Source organism: Monodon monoceros, unplaced genomic scaffold (assembly GCF_005190385.1).
Source record: "Monodon monoceros isolate NGI ecotype Baffin Bay Population unplaced genomic scaffold, NGI_Narwhal_1 Super_Scaffold_15, whole genome shotgun sequence".
Classification (NCBI taxonomy): domain Eukaryota; kingdom Metazoa; phylum Chordata; class Mammalia; order Artiodactyla; family Monodontidae; genus Monodon; species Monodon monoceros.
In genome coordinates, this window is record NW_021703771.1 from 6,215,412 (window position 1) to 6,239,010 (window position 23,599).

General features: G+C 39.3%; 1 protein-coding gene across 1 annotated transcript in view; it reads right to left on the reverse strand.

Moving 5' to 3' along the window:
* Positions 1 to 23,599, reverse strand: part of LMBRD1 (LMBR1 domain containing 1) — a 115,974-nt gene that overhangs the window by 78,158 nt on the left and 14,217 nt on the right. The window contains exon 3 of the mRNA XM_029223681.1: positions 22,339 to 22,399. Coding sequence (XP_029079514.1) covers positions 22,339 to 22,399 — 61 coding nt within the window. The remainder of the gene's footprint in view (positions 1 to 22,338; positions 22,400 to 23,599) is intronic.

Sequence of the window (23,599 nt, forward strand, 5' to 3'; positions counted from 1 at the left end):
ATGACTGTATGAGTTACATTGTTTTTAAACATGATCTAAATACTTGCTAGCACCATCCATCTGGAGGCCACTTACGAAACAGCCCCCACTAGCTGCAACACAGTTAAAAAAAAAACTCAGAACAGGGCCCTAGACAGCTGACAGGAAAATCAGAGTTAATTTATACTGACCAATCACAAAATGACTGTCAGCATGCTGAATTTTGGCACTACAGATATTCAGTGAAATTTATGCAGTCTTTTAATATTATGAGAAACTAATAATGACAGTAAATCTTTAAGGGTAATGAATATTGGTGTTTCTACTACAAACCAGAGTAGTCAGTATTAACGTTTCTATTACAAATCTAAGAGCCGGTGGAAATAAACAAGTACTGAAAGAAGTAACCAAAATAAGTATTCTAAAAGCTTCAAAAAATTAAACATAAAGAGAAAGTACTATAAATCACCCTAAACACCATACCAATATTATGATTGAAATAATCAAATAATCTGTACAGAAGAGGAAAAACCCTAAATTAGGACAACGTAGTGGGCTGACAACCACATGCCAAAAACTTTGATAAACTGACAGACGCAGTAAGGTTCGGCTTCAGCCTCAGTACATTATTTGTGTCTACTACTTGGTGGCCTAGGCCTTCATACAGCCAAAGAGCCTAATGACTATTTCATAAGCATTCCTGGTGTTCCTGAACTTGTGTGATCAATGACCTTGTAAATGCCTAAGTTATCATGATACTCATTTAGCAGAACAAGGTATAAAATTAACTCCTATAAATAAAATACAAATAACCCACTTTTAAAAGTAGACAAAAGACAGATACTTCATCACAGAAGATATACAAAATGGCCAATAAGCACTTTTAACAGGTGCTCATCATCGTTAGTCATCAGGAAGATGCAAATTAAACCTGTAATGAGATACTACAGACCCACTAGGATGGCTCAAATTAAACTGACAATACCAAGTGTTGCCAAGAATGCAGAACAACAGACATTCCCTTTCTTTGCTAGAGGGAGTGTAAAACAGCATAACACTGTAGAAAACCGTTCAGTAGTTTCTTACCAAGTTAAACATATACCTACCATATGACTGAACAATTCTATTCCCCCAGCAATGAAGTGCAGTGACATATGCAAAATCCTTCTGACCAGAGAAGCCTGCCTGAGTTGCAGAGTCCAGGGCTCTTATTGGGGACTTAGAATATAGGCACATTTGCCTGAGTGACCAGCTATGATGACCATATACAGACCCCGAGAAGGAAAGCAAGTATTCACCATAAATCACGCACACAAACAAGCTAAACAAGTTGGACTGTGTGGTTCCATGCCGTATTCAGCTGTACAGAACCATTTAGCAATTAGTAACATTAGGGAACATCCAAGGGCCAGGTATTGGTCAAGTGTCAGCCACACAAGCAGGTCCTCCTAAAGATATGTGAGAATTAAACAATCTCGGGTCTGATTCACAACAAGAAAGTTGACAGCAACATTACTAACAGTGATCAAAAACTGGAATCGATCCAAATGTCCACCAACAGGTGAACAGATACACTGAGTGGAACAGTCACACAAGTGACTACTGTACAGCAATAAGAAAGAATAAACTATGAATGCATGTGATGAGGATGAACCTCAGACCTTAAACTGAATAACAGCAGCACAGACACAAGAATACATCTTCTACGGTTGAACTTAAGGAAGTTCGAGAACTAGCAAAACCAAAAAAGTGGCTGGGGCAGCTCCTGACTATAAAGAGACACGAGGATGTACAGCAACCAAAAATCTCATATATTGCTGGTAGGAAAATCCAGAAAAGACAATTTCTAGAAACCAACACCTGGAGGAAGGAAGTGGGGAAGACACAATTCTGAAGAGATGCTTAACATCCCCTCAGCCTGGCACTGCCCTAAGTCTCTGTTTCCCTGACATCACATTCTAAGCTACCTTCTGCTTATCTGACTGTTCTTTCTCAGCGTCCTTCAAAAAGATTTCTTCCTTTAGCCTGTAAATGTTAAACTGTAAAGAAGGAATTAAATTAACATTTTTATGTGTTTCGGATCAGTTCTAATGCCAAGTTGGAGTTACATCAATATATCTGTAAATGGGAAAAAAAAATGCTGCTACCACTATCATCAAACAGAGAAATTGCTTCGTTTAAAGCTCTACTTCAGCCTCACAGGCTTCCTCCCTGCAGGGCCTGGGAGCGACAGCCCTCCCCTCGCACCTGACTGGCCTCTGGGGTAAGGAGGTGCTACGCGAAAGGCAATCTGAGGCACAGAGAGGTACACTGCCTGGTCCAAGATCACAGAACTACCGTGTGGCTGACAGGGTCTCGGTGCTCCGGCTGGGTGTCAGGTCTGAGCCTCCGAGGTGGGACAGCTGAGTCCAGGATATTGGACCACTGGAGACCTCCCAGCCCCAAGTGATATCAATCGGCGAGAGCTCTCCCAGAGATCTCCATCTCAACGCGAAGACCCAGCTCCACTCAAGGACCAGCAAGCTCCAGTACTGCACAACCCCTGCCAAACAGCTAGCAAGACAGGAACACAACCCCACCCATTGGCAGAGAGGCTGCCTAAAATCATATTAAGTTCACAGACACCCCAAAACACACCACCAGACACGGTCCTGCCCACCAGAAAGACAAGATCCAGCCTCATCCATCAGAACACAGGCACCAGTCCCCTCCACCAGGAAGCCTACACAACCCACTGAACCAACCTAAACCACTGGGGACACCAAAAACAGGAACTACGAACCTGCAGCCTGCGAAAAAGAGACCCCAAACACAATAACTTAAGCAAAATGAGAACACAGAGAAACACACAGCAGATGAAGGAGCAAGGTAAAAACCCACCAGACCAAACGATGAAGAGGAAATTCGTAGCCTACCTGAGAAAGAATTCAGAGTAATGATAATAAAGATGATGCAGGGCTTCCCTGGTGGCCCAGTGGTTGAGAGTTCACCTGCCGATGCAGGGGACACGGGTTCGTGCCCCGGTCTAGGAGGATCCCACATGCCGCGGAGCGGCTGGGCCCGTGAGCCACGGCCGCTGAGCCTGCGCGTCCAGAGCCTGTGCTCCGCAATGGGAGAGGCCACAACAGTGAGAGGCCCGCGTACCGCAAAAAAAAAAAAAAAACAAAAAAAACAAAAAAAGGATAATCCAAAATCTTGGAAAGAGAATAGAGAAAATACAAGAAACGTTGAACAAGGACCTAGAAAACCTAAAGAGCAAACAATGATGAACAGCATAATAAATGCAATTTAAGATTCTCTACAAGGAAATCAATAGCAAAATAACTGAGGCAAAACAATGGACAAGTGACCTGAAAGAAAAAATGGTGGAAATAACTACCGCAGAGGAGAATAAAGAAAAAAGAATGAAAAGAATTAAGTAGAGTCTCAGAGACCTCTGGGACAACATTAAACGCACCAACATTTGAATTACAGGGGTCCCAGAAGAAGAAGAGGAAAAAAAAAGGGACTGAGAAAATATTTGAAGAGATTATACTGGAAGACTTCCCTAATATGGGAAAGGAAACAGTCAATCAAGTCCAGGAAGCGCACAGTGTCCCACACAGGATAAATCCAAGGAAAAACATGCCAAGACACATATTAATCAAACTATCAAGCATAAAATACAAAGAAAAAACATTAAAAGCAGCAAGGGAAAAAAAACCAAATAACATAACCCATAAGTTTAACGGCTGATCTTTCAGCAGAAACTCTGCAGGCCAGAAGGGACTAGCAGGACATATTTAAAGTGATGAAAGGGAAAAACTTACAACCAAGATTACTCGACCCAGCAAGGATCTCATTCAGATTTGACAGAGAAATTAAAACATTTACAGACAAGCAAAAGCTAAGAGAATTCAGCACCACCAAACCAGCTTTACAACAAATGCTAAAGGAACTTCTCTAGACAAGAAACACAAGAGAAGGGAAAGACCTACAAAAACAAACTCAAAACAATTAAGAAAATGGTAATGGGAACATACATATCGATAATTACCTTAAATTTAAGTGGATAAAATGATCCAACCAAAAGACACAGACTGGCTGAATGGATACAAAAACAAGACCCACATATATGCTGTCTACAAGAGACCCACTTCAGACCTAGGGACACACAGAGACTGAAAGTGAAGAGATAGAAAAAGATATTCCATGGAAATGGAAATCAAAAGAAAGCTGGAGTAGCAATTCTCATATCAGACAAAATAGACTTTAAAACAAAGACTATTACAAGAGACAAAAAAGGACACTACATAATGATCAAGGTATCAATCCAAGAAGAAGATATAACAATTGTAAATACTTATGAACCCAACATAGGAGCACCTCAATACATAAGGCAAATGCTAACAGCCATAAAAGGGGAAATCAACAGTAACACATTCATCGTCGGAGACTTTAACACCCCACTTTCACCAATGGACAGATCAACAAAAATGAAAATAAATAAGGAAACACAAGCTTTAAATCACACATTAAACAAGACTGACCTAGTTGATATTTATAGGACATTCCATCCAAAAACAACAAAACACACTTTCTGCTCAAGCGCTCATGGAACATTTCTCCAGGATAGATCATACCTTGGGTCACAAATCAAGCCTTGGAAAATTTAACAAAATTCAAATCATATCAAGTATCTTTTCTGACCACAACGTTTTGAGACTAGATATCAATTATAGGAAATCTGTAAAAAATACAAACACATGGAGGCTAAACAATACTCTACTACATAACCAAGAGATCACTGAAGAAATCAAAGAGGAAATTAAAAACTACCTAGAAACAAATGACAATGAAAACACGACAACCGAAAACCTATGGGATGTTGCAAAAGCAGTTCTAAGAGGGAAGTTTATAGCAATACAATCCTACCTCAAGAAACAAGAAACATCTCAAATAAACAACCTAACCTTAGACCTAAAGCAACTAGAGAAAGAACAAAAAAACCCCAAAGTTAGCAGAAGGAAAGAAATCATAAAGATCAGATCAGAAATAAATGAAAAAGAAATAAGGAAACAATAGCAAAGATCAATAAAACTAAAAGCTGGTTCTCTGAGAAGATAAACAAAATTGATAAACCATTAGCCAGACTCATCAAGAAAAAAAGGGAGAAGACTCAAATCAACAGAATTAGAAAGGCAAAAGGAAAAGTAACAACTGGCACTGCAGAAATACAAAAGATCATGAGAGATTACTACAAGCAACTATATGCCAATACAATGGACAACCTGGAAGAAATGGACAAATTCTCAAAACAGCACAACCTTTCGAGACTGAACCAGGAAGAAACAGAAAGTATAAACAGACCAATCACAAGCACTGAAATTGAAACTGTGATTAAAAATCTTCCAGCAAACAAAAGCCCAGGACCAGATGGCTTCACAGGCAAATTCTATCAAACATTTACGAGAGCTAACACTTATCCTTCTCAAACTCTTCCAAAATATAGCAGAGGGAGGAACACTCCCAAACTCATTCTACGAGGCCACCATCACACTGATACCAAAGCCAGACAAATATGTCACAAAAAAAGAAAACTCCAGTCCAATACCACTGATGAACATAGATGCCAAAAATCCTCAACAAAATACTAGCAAACAGAATCCAACAGCACATTAAAGGATCATACACCATGATCAAGTGGGGTTTATCCCAGGAATGCAAGGATTCTTCAATATACTCAAATCAATCAATGTGATACACCACATTAACAAAATGAAGGATAAAAACCATATGGTAATCTCAATAGATGCAGAAAAAGCTTTCGACAAAATTCAACACCCACTGATGATAAAAACCCTCCAGAAAGTAGGCACAGAGGGAACTTACCTCAACATAACGAAGGCCACATATGACAAACCCACAGCCAACATCGTTCTCAATGGTGAAACACTGAAACCATTTCCACTAAGATCAGCAACAAGACAAGGTTGCCCACTCTCACCATTATTACTGAACACAGTTTTGGAAGTTTTAGCCAAAGCAATCAGAGAAGAAAAAGAAATAAAAGGAATCCACGTGGGAAAAGAAGTAAAGCTGTCACTGTTTGCAGATGACATGATACTATACATAGAGAATCCTAAAGATTCTACCAGAAAACTACTAGGACTAATCAATGAATTAGGTAAAGTAGCAGGATACAAAATTAATGCACAGAAATCTCTGGCATTCCTACACATTAATGATGAAAAATCTGAAAGAGAAATTAAGGAAACACTCCCAGTTACCACTGCAACAAAAAGAATAAAATACCTAGGAATAAACCTACCTAAGGAGACAAAAGAGCTGTATGCAGAAAACTATAAGACACTGATGAAAGAAATTAAACATGATACCAACATGATGGAGAGATATACCATGTTCTTGAATTGGAAGAATCAACATTGTTTAAATGACTATATTACCCAAAACAATCTACAGTTTCCATGCAATCCCTAGCAAACTACCAATGGCATTTTTCACAGAACTAGAGCAAAAAATTTCACAATTTGTATGGAAACACAAAAGACCCTGAAGAGCAAAAGCAATCTTGAGAAAGAAAAACGGAGCTGGAGGAATCAGGCTCTCTGACTTCAGACTATACTACAAAGCTACAATAAGCAAGAGAGTATGGTACTGGCACAAAAACAGAAATATAGATCAGTGGAACAGGACAGAAAGCCTGGAGATACACCCATGCACATATGGTCACTTTACCTTTGATAAAGGAGGCAAGAATATACAAGGGAGAAAAGACAGCCTCTTCAATAAGTGGTGCTGGGAAAACCAGACAGCTACATGTAAAAGAATGAAATTAGAACACTCCCTAACACCATACACAAAAATAAACTCAAAATGGATTAAAGACCTAAATGTAAGACCAGACACTATAAAACTCTTAGAGGGAAACATAGGCAGAACACTCTATGACATAAATCACAGCAAGATCCTTTTTAACCCAGCTCCTAGAGAAATGGAAATAAAAACAAAAATAAACAAATGGGACCTAATGAAACTTCAAAGCTTTTGCAAAGCAAAGGAAACCATAAACAAGACCAAAAGACAACCCTCAGAATGGGAGAAAATATTTGCAAACGAAGCAACGGACAAAGGATTAATCTCCAAAATATACAAAGAGCTCACAGAGCTCAGTATCAAAAACACAAACAACCCAATTAAACAATGGGCGGAAGACCTAAATAGACATTTCACCAAAGACATACAGATGGCCAAGACGCACATGAAAAGCTGCTCAACATCACTAACTATTAGAGAAATGCAAATCAACACTACGAGGTATCACCTCACACCGGTCAGAATGGCCATCATCAAAAAAATCACAAACAATAAATGCTGGAGAGGGTGTGGAGAATAGGGAACCCTCTTGCACTGTTGGTGGGAGTGTAAATTGATACAGCCACTATGGAGAACAGTATGGAGGTTCCTTAAAAAACTAAAAATAGAACTACCATATGACCCAGCAATCACATTACTGGGCATATACCCTGAGAAAACCATAATTCACAAAGGGACATGTACCACAATGTTCACTGCAGCACTATTTACAACAGCCAGGACATGGAAGCAACCTAAATGTCCATCGACAGATGAATGGATAAAGAAGATGTGGCACATATATACAATGGAATATTACTCAGCCATAAAAAGAAATGAAATTGAGTTATTTGTAGTGAGGTGGATGGACCTAGAGTCCGTCATACAGAGTGAAGTAGGTCAGAAAGAGAAAAATGAATACCATATGCTAACACATACATATGGAATCTAAAAATAGGAAAATGGCTCTGAAGAACCTAGGGGCAGGACAGGTATAAAGACGCAGAAGTAGAGAATGGACTTGAGGACACGGGGAGGGGGAAGGGTAAGCTGGGACAAAGTGAGAGAGTGGCATGGACTTACATACACTACCAAATGTAAAATAGGTAGCTAGTGGGAAGCAGCCACATAGCACAAGGAGATCAGCTTGGTGCTTTGTGACCACCCAGAGGGGTGAGATAGGGATGGTGGGAGGGAGACGCAAGAGGGAGGGGATATGGAGATATATGTATACTGGTAGCTGAGTCACTTTGTTATACAGCAGAAACTAACACAACAATGTAAAGCAATTATACTCCAATAAAGATGTTAAAAAAAGAAAAACACTGTTCCATGCAAAAAAAATAAATACAGATAATAAAATTCTACTTCAAACTCATAGCTATTTTCAAAGTAAAATTATTCTTAACTCCAACAGGGATGACACTCTTATATCCTGATGTCTTTATATTTACTTGTAAATGTTTTCGTTAAAAGACTGCTACCAGCATGTTAAAGATAAACAGACTACTTGGTTTAATAGTCCCACTAACATCAAAGAAAACAGACTAAGAAAAAAATTTTAAACCTCACGTCCAAAAGAAAGGAAAAAAAAAGAAACAAAGAAACACACACCAGAAAAAACACAGAAAAATAAGTTTAAAAAACCTCATGCCCAGAGAAATTGGCAAAAATTAAACTCATAAAACAAGTTCTTTTTTTAAAACGAAAACTAACAAAAACAAGTGCACAGAAAGCCAACAACTCTCAAAAGGCCACAGACAAAAACTGTAGCAAAGAATACATGATAATTCTTATGATTTTTGAAATATATGCAAAGCAAACAATCTACCTTTTCAAAACTGCATCATTAATTATAACTCACATAAGAATTAACTTGGATAAATTAGACTTCTGAATTTTTAGACATTCTTTATCCCTCCCAACTACCAGTGAAAACACTAAAACAAAAAATAACTTAGTCAATATTGTAATAGTATAGTTAGTCATTACAAAGCATTTTGTTCTAGAGGGTCAAAGTATAAAGATACTCTGGGAACTCTAAAAGCCTTCTAGAATTATCCCATTGTCCCAGCTGAAACAATCTGGGGTCAAGGCCGCTAGGTGCATACACAATACTCATTTTCCTTTCAGCTCCCACTGCCTTTTTTGTCTTTCTCCCTTCCTTTGACGTTCTGCCTAAAATGGACACATCATAGCTTAAACTCCAGCTACTCTCTTGGACTCTGTGGTGACCTTAAAGTAGAAATCAGGTACTAAGGATGGAGAGCAGACAGGAAAGGAGCTAGCTTAGGCGCCTCCTGATGATGCCTTACCAGCCTTGGATAGCCTCTCTCCAGACTTATTGTATGTAAGACCCGAAAACCACTACACTATTTAAGCCATGCATTTCCAATCTGTTCACAGCAGCCAGGTGTAATTCCTGAGAGAGAATTTTGTAGGAGAAATGGGGGACCCCAAACGTTCACTCCTGAGCCATCCTGAGTCCCTGGTGGTGCTGTGAGGGGTGAGTGGAATAGATCTCAATTTGTTTTTGCCACTGAACATGGCAGCATCATGAGGTGCCACAGAGTCCCCTGGGTTCAAGATATACTTCTCCCTCCCTCCTTCCCCTAATAATCAGCACCAGTCCCTCCAGCTGATACAGTAACTATTACGGCCTGTTCACTCAGTGGAATAAGGAGACCAAAATGGTCAGGTAGAACTCACACCTCCTAATTCAATGAAATCATTGTTTCATCCCTGTTGGATGTACTCCCATATGGCTGGGTAAGAATTCTAAAACAGAGGAGCTCAGCTGCAAGGTGAAAAGCAAAAATTTTGTGAATGGTTCACTAGGAATATTAGTACAAAGTGCCATGCTCACTTCTACCCCTTAGTCACCAGTCACATGTAAACAGATTATGGGAGAAAAGAACTATATGGTAAGTGCTCAGTGGTTCACAGCATTCTCTAACACACAGAAAGAGCACTTCTCAATTCATTTTGGGAAGCTAGCAGTCTTGATACTCAAACCTGATGAGAATAAGATAAAGGAAAATTACAGACCAGTTTCACCTCTGAATCAATTTTTAAAAGAATCCTAAACAAGACAGCAGCAATCAAATCCAGCAGAAGATTTAAAAACAAACCCAAAAAGCCACCGTTATGACCAATCTGGGTTTATCCTAGGAATGCAAAGTTGGTTTAAGAGCAATTTATCCATGTAACACATCACTTGGAGGAACTAAAACCAAAAAACTTCATATGATTATCTCCCCTGACAAATGTATTCAATTCAACAAACATCTACTGAGCACTTTCCAGGCATCATTCTAGGGGGTCACAGACATGGTTAAATCAAAACTCAGAGTTCCTTACTCCCACATTGCTTAATTCTACTGGGAAAAAGAGAGAATATTTAGAATCACTGTATGAACTACTTAGAGTACGTTAAAAACTTTCTTATACCAGTAAGAAAAACACAACCCAACTGCAAAAAGGCACTTGAAGCAGAAAACTGAAAAAGCCAATAAATCTTAAAAGACATGCAACTTCATTCCCAAATATGTGAAATGCAAATTAGTGAATGATCATTTCACACTCGCCAGACTGGCAAAAACTAAAAATACATGGCGATGTCAAAGTTTAGGGTATAGAGCAACTAGAAGGCTATATCCTCCTAACAAGACTTTAAACTGGTACATTTAGAAAAATGATCTGTCATTATTTAGAATGTTGAAGATGAACATAACTTACAACCCATCGACTCCATTATATGTATATATTTTGCACACATGCAACAAGAAACGTGTACAAACATGTTCATTGCACAATTTTTAATAGCAAAAAATCCAAATGTCCAGACTGACCAACATGCAGTATATAGTCATACACAATGAAAATAAACTACCCTTTATGCAATAACATGTTTGAATCCCCCGAACATGTGGTTGAATGAAAACAAGCAAGTAATTTCATATAAAGTTCAAAAATTGTAAAACTAAGGACACAGGATGGTAACACTATAAGGCAGGCAAGGAATTAACACAGACAATTTAAGTAGTGGTTATTTCTAAGGGGGCTGGAGAGGAGATGGCGTCAGGGAAAGGCACACAGGGAACTTCAAAATGCTGACTTCAAACCTCAAGCTTTGTATGCTTAATAAATACTCTGCAAGTATAAAAGTAAGTACTTTGTGTTGAGTAAATATCAAGATTGTCAACATTTACAAGACAGCTGTGGTGGGCAGCCTCTAAAATGCTCCTGATGAGGCCAGCACTTCCAATATTCATGCCCTGCCTTTCAGTGTGGGCTGGACCAGTAAATCACTGCTGATAAGATAGTATGACAAAAGGGGGGCAACAAGTTACTGAAAGACTGGTTTCCAGCTTGCTCGCAGGCCTGTTGTGAACTGCTCTATGAAAGGTGCACGTGGCCAGGAACTGACACTGCTGAGGACACACAGACAAGACCTGAGGCTGCCCATGCCCACGATGGGGAGCTCGGGAGCCAGGTCCCCCCTAGCGGAGCCTTGAGACACTGCTTCTGGACTCCTGACCCACAGAAATGGTGACACAATGTTTGTTGTTTTCAACTGCTAAATTTGGGGGTAATTTGTTACGTGACAATAGATAACTAGTACCACTGCTGACAGTAGAGCAAAGTGATTAAAACATTCTGGTGCATGATCTGACAGTATAGAACTTGGAGGATAAAATCGTTTACAGGTTTTAATTTAGAGTATGTCGTCTGAAGAACAGTCGTTTACCTTAAGGACTATTTTCGTTGGTTGCTTCCTCTCTCTATGGTATTTATTTCAAGGTTTACGCTGCAATGCCGTTTTTATAACAAGAAATTGTTAAACTACATGGCCAGAGAAAAGGCTGAGCAATTTATAGTGTAATTCACAGTTGCGTGGCAATTAATGGTAACTAGACTTATCATTAACTGTTGACTCCAAAGCTATACATAGAAATATGAGCTGAAGTAACAGTACATAAAAAAGACATAATGCAAAGTAGCATTACTACCTGACTATTCTTGGAAGCCATGCTGTGTGATATACAAAGAATCACATTCCAATTTATAAACCTTAGTACTTCATAACTTTTCAGCCTCATTTTTTTTCCATCTGTAAATTAGGGTAAGATTCCAACTCTAGAAAATAAAAAGAAATCATAATAATGCAAGTCCCCTCAAGTTTTAAGTCACAATACTAGCAGCTATCCTGTACTGACAGCCTGTCATATGTCCAGCTCTGTGCTACTCTTGACTTACGTTTGCCCATTAAATATTTTTCCCAACAACTTTGTAATACAATTTACATATCACAAGATGCACGAATTGTAGGTCTACAATTCAATGATTTTTAGTAAATGTATACTCTTGGGTAACTATCACCATGATTCATTTTGAGAACATTTCCACTACCTCAGACAAGCTGCTCTGTGCCAGTCTGCAATTAATCCCACTCCAACCCCCAGTTTGAGGCAACCACTGATCTGCTTTCTGTCTCTAGAGATTTGCCTTTTCTGGACATTTCATATAGATGTAATTACACAAGATGCAGTCTTTCGTCTCCGGCTTCTTTCACTAAGCACAGGGGTTGGGAGACTTTTTTCTGTAAAGGGTCAGATCGTATTTTCAGCTTTGCAGCCTATACATCCCTGTCACAACCACTCAACTCTGATGTTAGAGCATGAAAGTAGCCACAGACAACAGGTAAACAAATTGGCATCTAGATTTAGGGGCCCGTGGGCCAAGCCACAATTTGCTGATCTCTGACTCAGATTGCTGAACACGCATCCCATTGTATGGACAGAACACATTTCACTTAAATATTCATCAGTTGTCAAACATGTGGATTCTTTCCAGTTCTGTGCTATTACGAAAAAAGCTGCTGTGGAATTTGCATACATCTTCATGTGGACATTATGTTCAGCTGGATCATACAGTAAGTTTAACTTTTTAGCAAAGCTGAAGACTGCTTTCCAACGTAATGCACCATCTTACATTCCCAACAGCAGCGTCTGAACTCTCCAGTTTCTCCGATCTGTCAATACTTGGATAGTGTCTGGTTTTTATTACAGCCATTATGGACTGAATGTTTGTTCACCCCAAAATGTACAGGTTAGAGCCCTAACCTCCAGTGTGATGGTATTTGGAGGTGGGACCTCTGGTAGGTAATTAGGTTTAGATGAAGTCATGAGTGGGACCCCCATGACATGATTCGGGTCCTCAGGATAAATGGAAGAGAAGCCAGATCTCTCTCTCTCCCCGTCCCTCTGCCACGTGAGGACACAGCAAGAGGGCAACCCTCTGCAAGCCAAGAAAGGAACTGAATCTGCTGGCACCTTGATCTTACACTTCCCAGTCTCTACAACCATGAGACATACATGTCTGTTGTTTAAGTCACCCGTCTGCGGTATTCCGTAACAGCAGCCTAAGCTGACACATTCTGGTGGCTGTGTAGTAGCATCTCACTGGGGATTTAATCTACATTTCCCTAATGATTAACAATGTTGTACATCTTTTTATATGCTTACAAGCAATTTAGAGATCATTAATTTTTTTTAATAAATTTATTTATCTATTTTGGGCTGCATTGGGTCTTTGTTGCTGCGCGTGGGCTTTCTCCAGTTGCGGTGCACGTGCTTCTCATTGTGTGGCTTCTCCTGCTGCAGAGCACAGGCTCTAGGCTCGCAGGCTTCAGTAGTTGTGAAACATGGGCTCAGTAGTTGTGGCTGGCGGGCTCTAGAGTGCAGGCTCAGTAGTTGCAGCACAAGGGCTTAGTTGCTCCATGGCATGTGGGATCTTCCCGGACCAGGGCTCGAACCCATGTCCCCTGCATAGGCAGGCGGATTCTTAACCACCGTGCCACCAGGGAAGTCCCTAGAGATTGTTATTGATGAAGGTATGCTCAAATATTTTGTTCAGTTTTTAACTGTATACTTAGTGATTGGTAATAACTGTTTATACATTCTGAATACAAGCCCTTTATGAGATACATGATTTGCAAATATCTTCTCCTTGTCTGTGGCTTACCTTCATTTTTTAAATTATGTCTTTTGAAGGACAAAGTTTTTAATTTTGATAAAGTAGAATTTATGAAGGTTTCTCTTACGAATAAAGCTTTTGTGTCATATCTAAGAACTCTCTAACCCATCATGAACGTATGTCCTTGAATTTCTTCTAGAAATTTTAAACTTTTATAGTTTAGGTCTCTGACTTTTGAGTTGATTTTTGTATATGTCAGGTAAGGCTCAATATTCTTGTTGTTATTGTGGCATGTGGTTATCCAATTTACCCGACAATTACTGAAACTGAAAAGAATTAAATTGAATTGCCACAGTTGTTTAAAATCAATTGCTCATGAATGTAAGGGTTTTTCTCTGGTCTCTGAATTCTAGGCTCTATGTACCTATCCCTCTTCAATATCACACTGTCTTGTTTATTGTGTTTTACGGTAAGTTTTGATATCTAATAGTATAATTCTCTAACGTTATTCTTTTTCAAAATTGTTTTTGGCTGCTCTAGATCCTCTGCATTTCCACATAAATTTCAGGAACCATTTGTCAATTTCTAAAAAAAAAAAAAAATTGTCAATTTGAGGGTAAATTGCTATAACTGTCATCCTTACAATATTATGTTTTCAAATCCATTAATAGCAAATGTCTACTTAGATCTTTAATTTCTATCAACAATTTTTTGTAGTTTTCAGTGTGTAAGTCTTACACTTCTTTTGTTAAATGTGTTCTCAGGTGTTTTTTTTTTTCCTTCTCATGCTTTGTGAATGGAATCGTTTTCTTCATTTCATCTGAATTGTAGATTTCTAGTTTTCATATTAATCTTGCATCCTGTAGCCCTGTTAAACTTGTTTATTGGTTCTATTTGACTTTATATAATTCCTTGAGATTTTGTACCTATCGGGTCTCATGTCAGCTGAGAAAATAAGAGTCTTAATTCTTCCTCTCCAGTTTGGATGCCTTTACTTATCTATTTATATACGGACTTATTGCACTAGCTAGAATCCCCATGAGCGGCACTGGTGAGAGCACACATTCTTGCCCTGTCCCTAATCTTAGAGGAAAAGCATTCAGTCTTTCACCTGTCAGGAGCAGATTATCCATAGATGCCCTTTACCAGGTTGAGGAAGCTCCCTTCTGTAACCAGACAGCTGAGAGTTTCTATCAGCAATGGATACTGGATTTTGTAAAATTCATGCTTTTTTTCGTATGTATTGAGATTTTGTATCTATTGTGGGTTTTGTCCTTTATTCCATTAATATGGTATGTTACATGACTTGATTTTGGGTTATTAAACCAACCCTGCTCGCATTCTTGGGATGAATCCCACTTTGTCACAGTGTACATTATGTGACTTCTATTTCATTGATTTCCCTCTAACCTTTATTTCCTTTCTTGTGCTCGCTTAGAGTTCAGTTGGCTTTTCTTTTTCTAGTTCATAAGGCAGCAAGCAGTTTAGGCAACTGAGACGACTTTTTTTTGTTGTTGTTTATTTGGTTGCATCAGGTCTTAGTTGCGGCAGGCAGGATCCTTAGTTGCAGCATGCAAACTCTTAGCTGCTCCACGGCATGTAGGATCTAGTTCCCTGACCAGGGATCGAACCCGGGCCCCCCTGCATTGGGAGTGTGAAGTCTTATCCACTGCGCCACCAGGGAAGTCCCAACTGAGACTTCTTTTCTCAAGAGAAATTTAAAGCTGCAAGTCATCCCCTGAGCACTTCTTTAGCCACACTTCATAAATTTTGATATGTTGTATTTTTATCTTCATTCAGTTCAGAACATAACCAGGCTGAAGAGAGGAGAGCTGGTTAGAAAGGAGGCAACAGACCCAGTCTAAAACATTACACACGACCACTGTCCTTACCAGTTTGCAAGTACAAAGAGTCTTGTATTTGGTTGATTTGTAAAGCACTGAAGTTATTCTTCTGTCAGTCCTGTATTGCTTTTTGGGGAGAGGCTCTGCCAACCTTCTTACCTGGCCATGTGTGAAGTCACACCCCAGATCATGTAACCTTAACAACATGAAAGCACCCATTATCCCTCTGCATTTACACAGCATTATGGACTAACTGCGTCTCCCCAAAATTCATACACTGAAGTCTAATCTCCAATGAGCCGGGGTTTTAAGGTGAGAGGTAATCAGGTCATGAGAGTGGAGCCCTCATGAACAGGATTAGTGCTTGTAAGAAGGGACACAAGAGCTTGCTCTCTCTCTCTCTCTCTGCCATGCCAGGACACAACAAGAAGACAGCCACCTGCAAACCAGGAAGCAGGTCCTCACCAGACACCAGATCGTCAGCACCTTTGGCCTTGGGCTTCTCAGCCTCCAGAACTCAGAGAAATGAATGTCTGCTGCTTAAACCACCTAGTCTACAAGACAGCGGTGAGAAGTGGTCAGATTCCGGATGAATTTTGTTTTTGTTTTTGTTTTGCCGTGCTGCATGGCTTGCAGGATCTCAGTTCCCGAACCGGGGATTGAACCTGGGGCCACAGCAGTGACAGCCCAAAATCCTAACCACTAGGCCACCAGGGAACTCCTAGATTATGGGTAAATTCTGAAAGTCAAACACAAGAGAATGTACTGCCATACGTGATACACAGTGTGAAAAAACAGAGTCAAGGATGACTCCAAGGTTTCTGGCCTGAGCAACTCTATTCTTCCAGTTGCTGTTCACTGAATAGAGTATAACAGATTGAGGATCAGCTCTTCTAGAAATGTTAAGTTAGAGATGTTAACTTCTTGGTAGAAACTGACAGATGGACCACTGGACACAGGGATATGAAGTTCGAGAGGAGTCTGCCCGGCATTAACACCTACTCAACACTAACACTTCTCACACTCCTGCTACGACGAAGAGGCACTACTCCAGCATCATCTCACAGGTGGAGAAGTCAGAGAGAAGTTAAGCTGACCTCCAGGTCCCATGGCACTCTTCACAAATTAGATACTAAGTTCAAAATGACTGTACAATTTTTCAGCAGTTAACCAATAGAGAGTGAGGAGAAACTTCCTAAAAACTCTCTCAGGTGCTCTAAAATGCCTGCATAGAAACAGGAGTTTGACACCTTCTTGGTCCAGCTTATTCTTCCTCAGTTCCATAACGTAACTCATCTAAATATGCACACGCTTCGGCAAAGTCTCCTATTTTCACTATAGAATTGCTTAACAGCAAAAAGTAAGAACGTACTAAATATCTAATTATCTGGGATTATTTGAAAAAGAGTATCCATACAGTGGAAAACAATGCAGTGTATATATTTATATATATATGTATATGTGTCTATCTATATGTATACGTAGACACATACACACACCACACACATATATACAACAGCCTCACAGCAGCAGTATTTGAAATAGCCAGAAGCTGAACAACCCAACTGATCATCAGTACGAGGATGGATAAACTATGGTATGCTGTTACAATGGAATATTATACAGTAATGAGAATCAACAAAGTACTGTTACCCACAACAATACAGATAAGTCTCAAATGTAATGCTGAGCACTGAAGAGGCCAAAGAGAAAACAATACATAGTATATGACTCAATTTATATGTAGACAAAAAATGACAGCCCGAAAAATCAGCATCAAGAGGAGAAAGGGTCTCTGAAGAAAGTGACAGGACAACTACAGACAAGCCAGCACGACAGCCTTGAACAATCCCTGCTCTTGATTTGGGCTCTCCCCATCTCTACAACCCCTGCACTCACTACAAAATCCAAACAAGGGTTAGGAAAAATGATTAAATAAAAGGAAAATTCACTTAAAAGAAAATGAAAGGCAAGTAGATGGTGAAAGAATTAAAACTAAAAATTTCAAGAATAGTCAGAGAAAGCAGAATAAACATTTACAATAGATAACAATAAATAAAAGGAAAGAATTTAAAGATAAAAATAAATTCGAAACCAAAAATAGAGCTCAGATAAAAGGCTAAACATATACAGAAGAGATAAAAGATTTCATAAGAGGTCCAAATATGAGATTAAAACACAACTGAGAGCCAAAACGTCAGACAAGAGACGCTTTTTCAAAGAAAATATCAAAGAAATTTGAAGACACAGATGAAGAAATAAACAAAAACTTTCAGAACGAGAAAAAAAAACAAGTCCTTAATGTTTCTGGGGTGGGCACAACATCCTCAGATGAGGAAGTCTCCTCCTGTGTGCAGGGTCCCCATGAGTACAGTGCAAAGGGGCAGAAACAAACTCTACCCTCTCAGCCTTCCACGAGCTCCAGGAAACTGTACCTTTGCAGGCAGCTTCAGTTAATGAAGACTGGTAATAACCGATCAACAGCTGGGGGTATCCAGTGGGTAGAAGCAGCAGGCCTCACTTCCACAAACTTTCCAGAAAAAACACCCAAAGTTCCATTAACGTAACAGAAGTTTCTTAAAAATGTCGTTTTGAGACCTTAGGATCAGCAAGGTCCTTGCAGGGTATCCGCAATGTGAAATTATTTTCATGACAACGTTAAAATGCTGTTTCCCTTTCCACTAGTAGTTACTATACTCTTCACCCACCAAGCGCTCACCAGCGGGGGGCACTTTTATTCAGCAAAGTCCCTCTAAGCAGAAATAATTCTGAGATGTCCACCCTTGAGTGCACATCTTTTCAGTGTTCTGTGTTTGGGGAAGTACACATACAGTGTACTTGTGAGAAGCACCTGTGCTATTTCAGTTGTGAGCTACACTAGGCACTTTTTTCCAAAGAATATCATTTTTACTTGAAAGAACACTGGACAGAAAAACTATAGCTATCCAGACTGGAGTATTAGGCAGATTCTCTCAAAAATGAATAAAGTGAGTCTGTCACTTTAAAGAAAATAAGTAACAGTATTTGTTACTAATGATAAAAATTGAGGTGTCAAGAGAAAACCAGAATTTTTGGAAAACTTGAATCCAGCACCTTAAGTCTTACATCCTTCCAATACATAAACACTTCTCTGATAAGAATAGTGGTGATACTAACTGAATGCCAAAGTAAATCAGAATCTCTGCGGATGTATTCCACATTCCGTACTATTTAAAAGGTCTCCAGATGATGTCTAAAGCGGCCCCAGGGGTTCAGGGCTGGCTAAGCATTTCCAGAAGTAACAAACATCCCCAGAACAATTTATTGAAAGGCAGCTCACTTAACAGTAAGCAGCTCCAGCTTAGGAAATAATATCCACTCTGGGCTACATCACTCACTAACAAGGTGATCTTTAACATCTCTGGGTAAAAATTTCTTCACCTGTAAAATGTAGAAAATACCTCCACAAAATGACGTTCATGAAGACCAAAGAAAGTGTTGAATATGAAAGCCCTGCATAGTGCCTGGGAAGGTCAGACAACGAAAATGTGTTGATATGTTAGGGGAGACTAGATGAACTACAGAATCTCACAGAAGGGAATGGATAAAAATAGTGCTTCGGATTCTCTGGAGTCCGCTTAGTCCTCAGCATGCAGAATCAGAGATGTAATATGTAATTAGATAATATCCAGCATTTCTGGGAAAGGGCTGGGCTTGTGGACAACAGCCATCTCAGAAGCTATGGTTCCTAGCTGTAGGGCATCATCTGAGCCAAAGTCAAAGGCCTACCAGCCATAGCTAAAATGGATATAACTAACTTTACGACAACAACCATTAATATTATTGAATTAAGTCTTCTTGCTCCAATTCCACAGTCATCAAGAAATCGTCTATTCATAATTTGGCTTCTCATGCAGATTTCTTCCCTAGATCAGTGACTCAACTATCCTATCCCAAGGCAGTTATTGTTTCTCACTACAACCCAAGTTATACAGAGGATCAAACCCTAAATCCCTAAGTCATCTTGTTTATGATGATTAATTTTCTCTCATGCATTTAAAATGATACTAGAAACACACTATCCTTGGGAGGATTAAGAAAAATAATCACAGATCACTTCCTGTAGGCTTAATTCTCTCTATGAAACCAACTGGAAAGACCGCTGAATTAACATTCCAGTGTAGAAGTCTCTGTAACCTTGGTTACAATGGATCAATCCACTAGCCTCTAGGTTCATCGATAAGATACGGTTCATAAACCTGGACTGCACTAAGATAAAAGCTGGCTTATCTTGTCACATGTTCCACAGCATAAATACACTGTAGTGTTACACAGGAGACAGGCCCAATCCCACAAAACTGTTTTTGAAGGAGTGATTCATATCCTGCCAATAAGTTCGTATTCTGCTTAATATACCACCATTTCAAAAGTTTTCTCTTAACAGGTCAAATCTAGATTTTACGATATACATTTAATTTATTCATTAGAAATAATAAATTCTATATTAAAATACCATAAAATTTCTGAAATCTATACCAAAGAAATGGAATTTCATAGGTCCTGTACATTTTAGATCAGGAGACAGAAGTTAGAGCCAAAGCAGCTAAGTTAAAATCCAGTGGCGCAGTGGTTGAGAATCTGCCTGCCAATGCAGGGGACACGGGTTCGAGCCCTGGTCTTGGAAGATCCCACATGCCGCGGAGCAACTAAGCCTGTTAGCCACAACTACTGAGCCTGCGCATCTGGAGCCCGCGCTCCGCAACAAGAGAAGTCGCGATAGTGAGAGGCCCGCGCACCGCGATTTAGAGTGGACCCCGCTTGCCCCAACTGGAGAAGGCCCTCGCGCAGAAACGAGGACCCAACACAGCAAAAATAAACTAATTTAAAAAAAAATCCAATGAATCCTGAAAAACTTACCCCATCAACAGAAACTTCTATAGATTTTTTTTTCAGTGTCCTACTGAAATTTTATTCAACCTCTTGATTCATTGCTGGAAAAAAAAAAAAAAAAAAAGACAGCCCTTTCCTAACTCAGCACTTACACATTTTTATAAAAGCACGAGTCATATTTATTCAAAGAGACAATTTCGAAAACATTTAGGTGGTTATTATAAATAGGTTCTCTAATCCAACACTAGGGAAGGAAGAGAGAGGAAAGGAGGGAAGGAGGGGCCAATCCACCACCACCCCAGATTAATCGGTTCTGTAGGGTACAAAACACACCAATCCACCATGACCCCCAGGTTAAATTGGCTGATGCTGCAAACTCCCAGACAGTACACTCTACTACTGCCAATACATAGAAGAAATTTCTAGAAAACTGAGATTTTCAAAATCAAGAGTGCAAGTGGGAAAGTGGTAACAAAAGTTATCAAACAACGGTATCAGAGGAAGAGCGCAGAGATTTAAGGGAACTTGACTGAACCTCCACAAACAAGGGCTGAAAGTGAACCTAAGTAAAACAAAGTATGTAACAGAAGTTTCAGGATGACCAGATGAGTTCTATACTACTTATTCATGGTGTTGAAACAGTCATCTCAAATGTGACATCAGAATTAAAAGGAAACCATAAACAAGACAAAAAGGCAACCCTCAGAATGGGAGAAAATATCTGCAAACGAAGCAACTGACAAGGGATTAACCTCCCAAATATACAAACAGCTCATGCAGCTCAATATCAAAAAACAAAACAACCCAATCCAAAAATGGGTGGAAGACCTAAATAGACATTTCTCCAAAGAAGACATACAAACGGCCAAGAGGCACATGAAAAGATGCTCAACTTCACTAATTATTAGAGAAATACAAATCAAACTACAACAACATACCACTGCACACCAGTCAGAATGGCCATCATCAAAAAATCTACAAACAATAAATGCTGGAGAGGTTGTGGAGAAAAGGGAACCCTCCTACACTGTGGGAACATAAACTGGTACAGCCACTATGGGGAACAGTATGGAGGTTCCTTAAAAAACTAAAAATAGAACTGTATTATGACCCAGCAATCCCACTACTGGGCATATACCCTGAGAAAACCATAATTCCGAAAGATACATGCACTCCAATGTTCACTGCAGCACTATTTACAATAGCCATGGAAGCAACCTAAACGCCCATCGACAGATGAATGGATAAAAGAAGATGTGGTACATATATATAATGGAATATTACTCAGCCATAAAAAGGAACGAAACTGGGTCATTTGTAGAGACGTGGATGGACCTAGAGACTGTCATACAGAGTGAAGTAAGTCAGAAAGAGAAAAACAAATATCGTATATTAACGCATATATGTGGAATCTAGAAAAATGGTACAGATGAACCTATTTGCAAAGCAGAAATAGAGACACAGAAGTAGAGAACAAACGTATGGACTCCAAGGCAGGAAAGGGGGTTTGGGATGAATTGGGAGAATGGGATTGACACATATACAATAAAATGTATAAAACAGATAACTAATGAGAACCTACTGTATAGCACAGGGAACTCTACTCAGTGCTCTGTGGTGACCTAAATGGAAAGGAAATCCAAAAAAGAGGGGACATATGTATACATATAGCTGATTCACTTTGCTGTACAGCAGAAACTAACACAACATTGTAAAGCAACTATACTCTAATTAAAAAAAAAAGTCTATATGTAGCTTTATTCTACATTTTGGCGAGCAGCCCAGACAGGCAATGAAATGGAAATATACTTACTGTAGTAACCATACAATACGGTGTCCTCGATCCGTCTGCTGACATTAGCGTTGGCCCAGTCCTAGGATCAAAAGGAAACAATAGAAATATTAATGAAACAGCCATTTGCTTAACAATTATACTTAAATTTTAATATGACTGAATATCACTTATAAATGTACCATTGACTCTGACAGGTATGGTCTGTGCCCTCAAGAAGTGACAGACAAGTAAACAGGCAATTTCAGCAGGTGAATGCTGAGCTAATGTGACGACATGGTTCTGGGGAAGCACATGAAGGAGAGGCAGCTACGGGCCATGGCCACTAAACTGGGGCCAGAATAACACAGTGGGAAGGAGGGAAGAGAATAAAGGAACATACATGGAGACTTTGAAAAACCTGCAGGAAGCAAAATATAGATTCACTAGAGCTTTTGGAAAGGGAAGAGAAAGCAGGTGGAGTGAGGGAGGGAAAGGCATTAGGTTTGAGGGACTGTGAATCACGCCAAGTATTCTGGCCTCTGTCCTAAAGGCAATGGAAAAGAGTGATGCGGTTTTGTACAGAGTGACAGGTATGATTTGTATTTTAGAAACAAGATATTTTAAAATACCTAAAAGAACAGTCAATATAAACTTCTTAGCATTCAACCCACATTTTCTTTAAATTAGTCATTTAAATTTAGTACTTTAACTTAGAAAATTAATTCTAATTAATCTTTTCAAATAAAAAAACTATACATTAATGAAATAGAACTGGGGTATAATAGCAAGCCTTTTTGACTATCCTAATTGTACGCATATAAAAAATTAAGCCTGGAGCGTTAATGTGACTGGTCATTGCGATTAAGTACCAAGGCTCAAATTAGTATTCAGGTCAATTTTGTTCTATCAATGCTTTAAGAGCTCAAGTCAGTATCAACATCCCACTTACAAGGTCTCTTAAGGAAGAGTGGAAACATTTAACTCTAAAATAATTCAGGTTTTTCTTTTTTTTCCTTTTTCACCTACAAACACCTCTAGCAATGAATATCTATGAATTTCTAATTAACAAATGCCTAAAAGAACAAAAATGTGGAAACCCCAAATTTAGCATTACAAATGCAAACCTTGACACACAGCGCACAATGAAAATAGTATTTTTCCAATAGCAATTAAGACTATGAAAAACTTAAGAGGACTTCCCTGGTGGTGCAGTGGTTAAGAGTCCGCCTGCCAATGCAGGGGACAAGGGTTTGATCTCTGGTCCAGGAAGATCCCACATGCCGCGGAGCGCCATAATTAC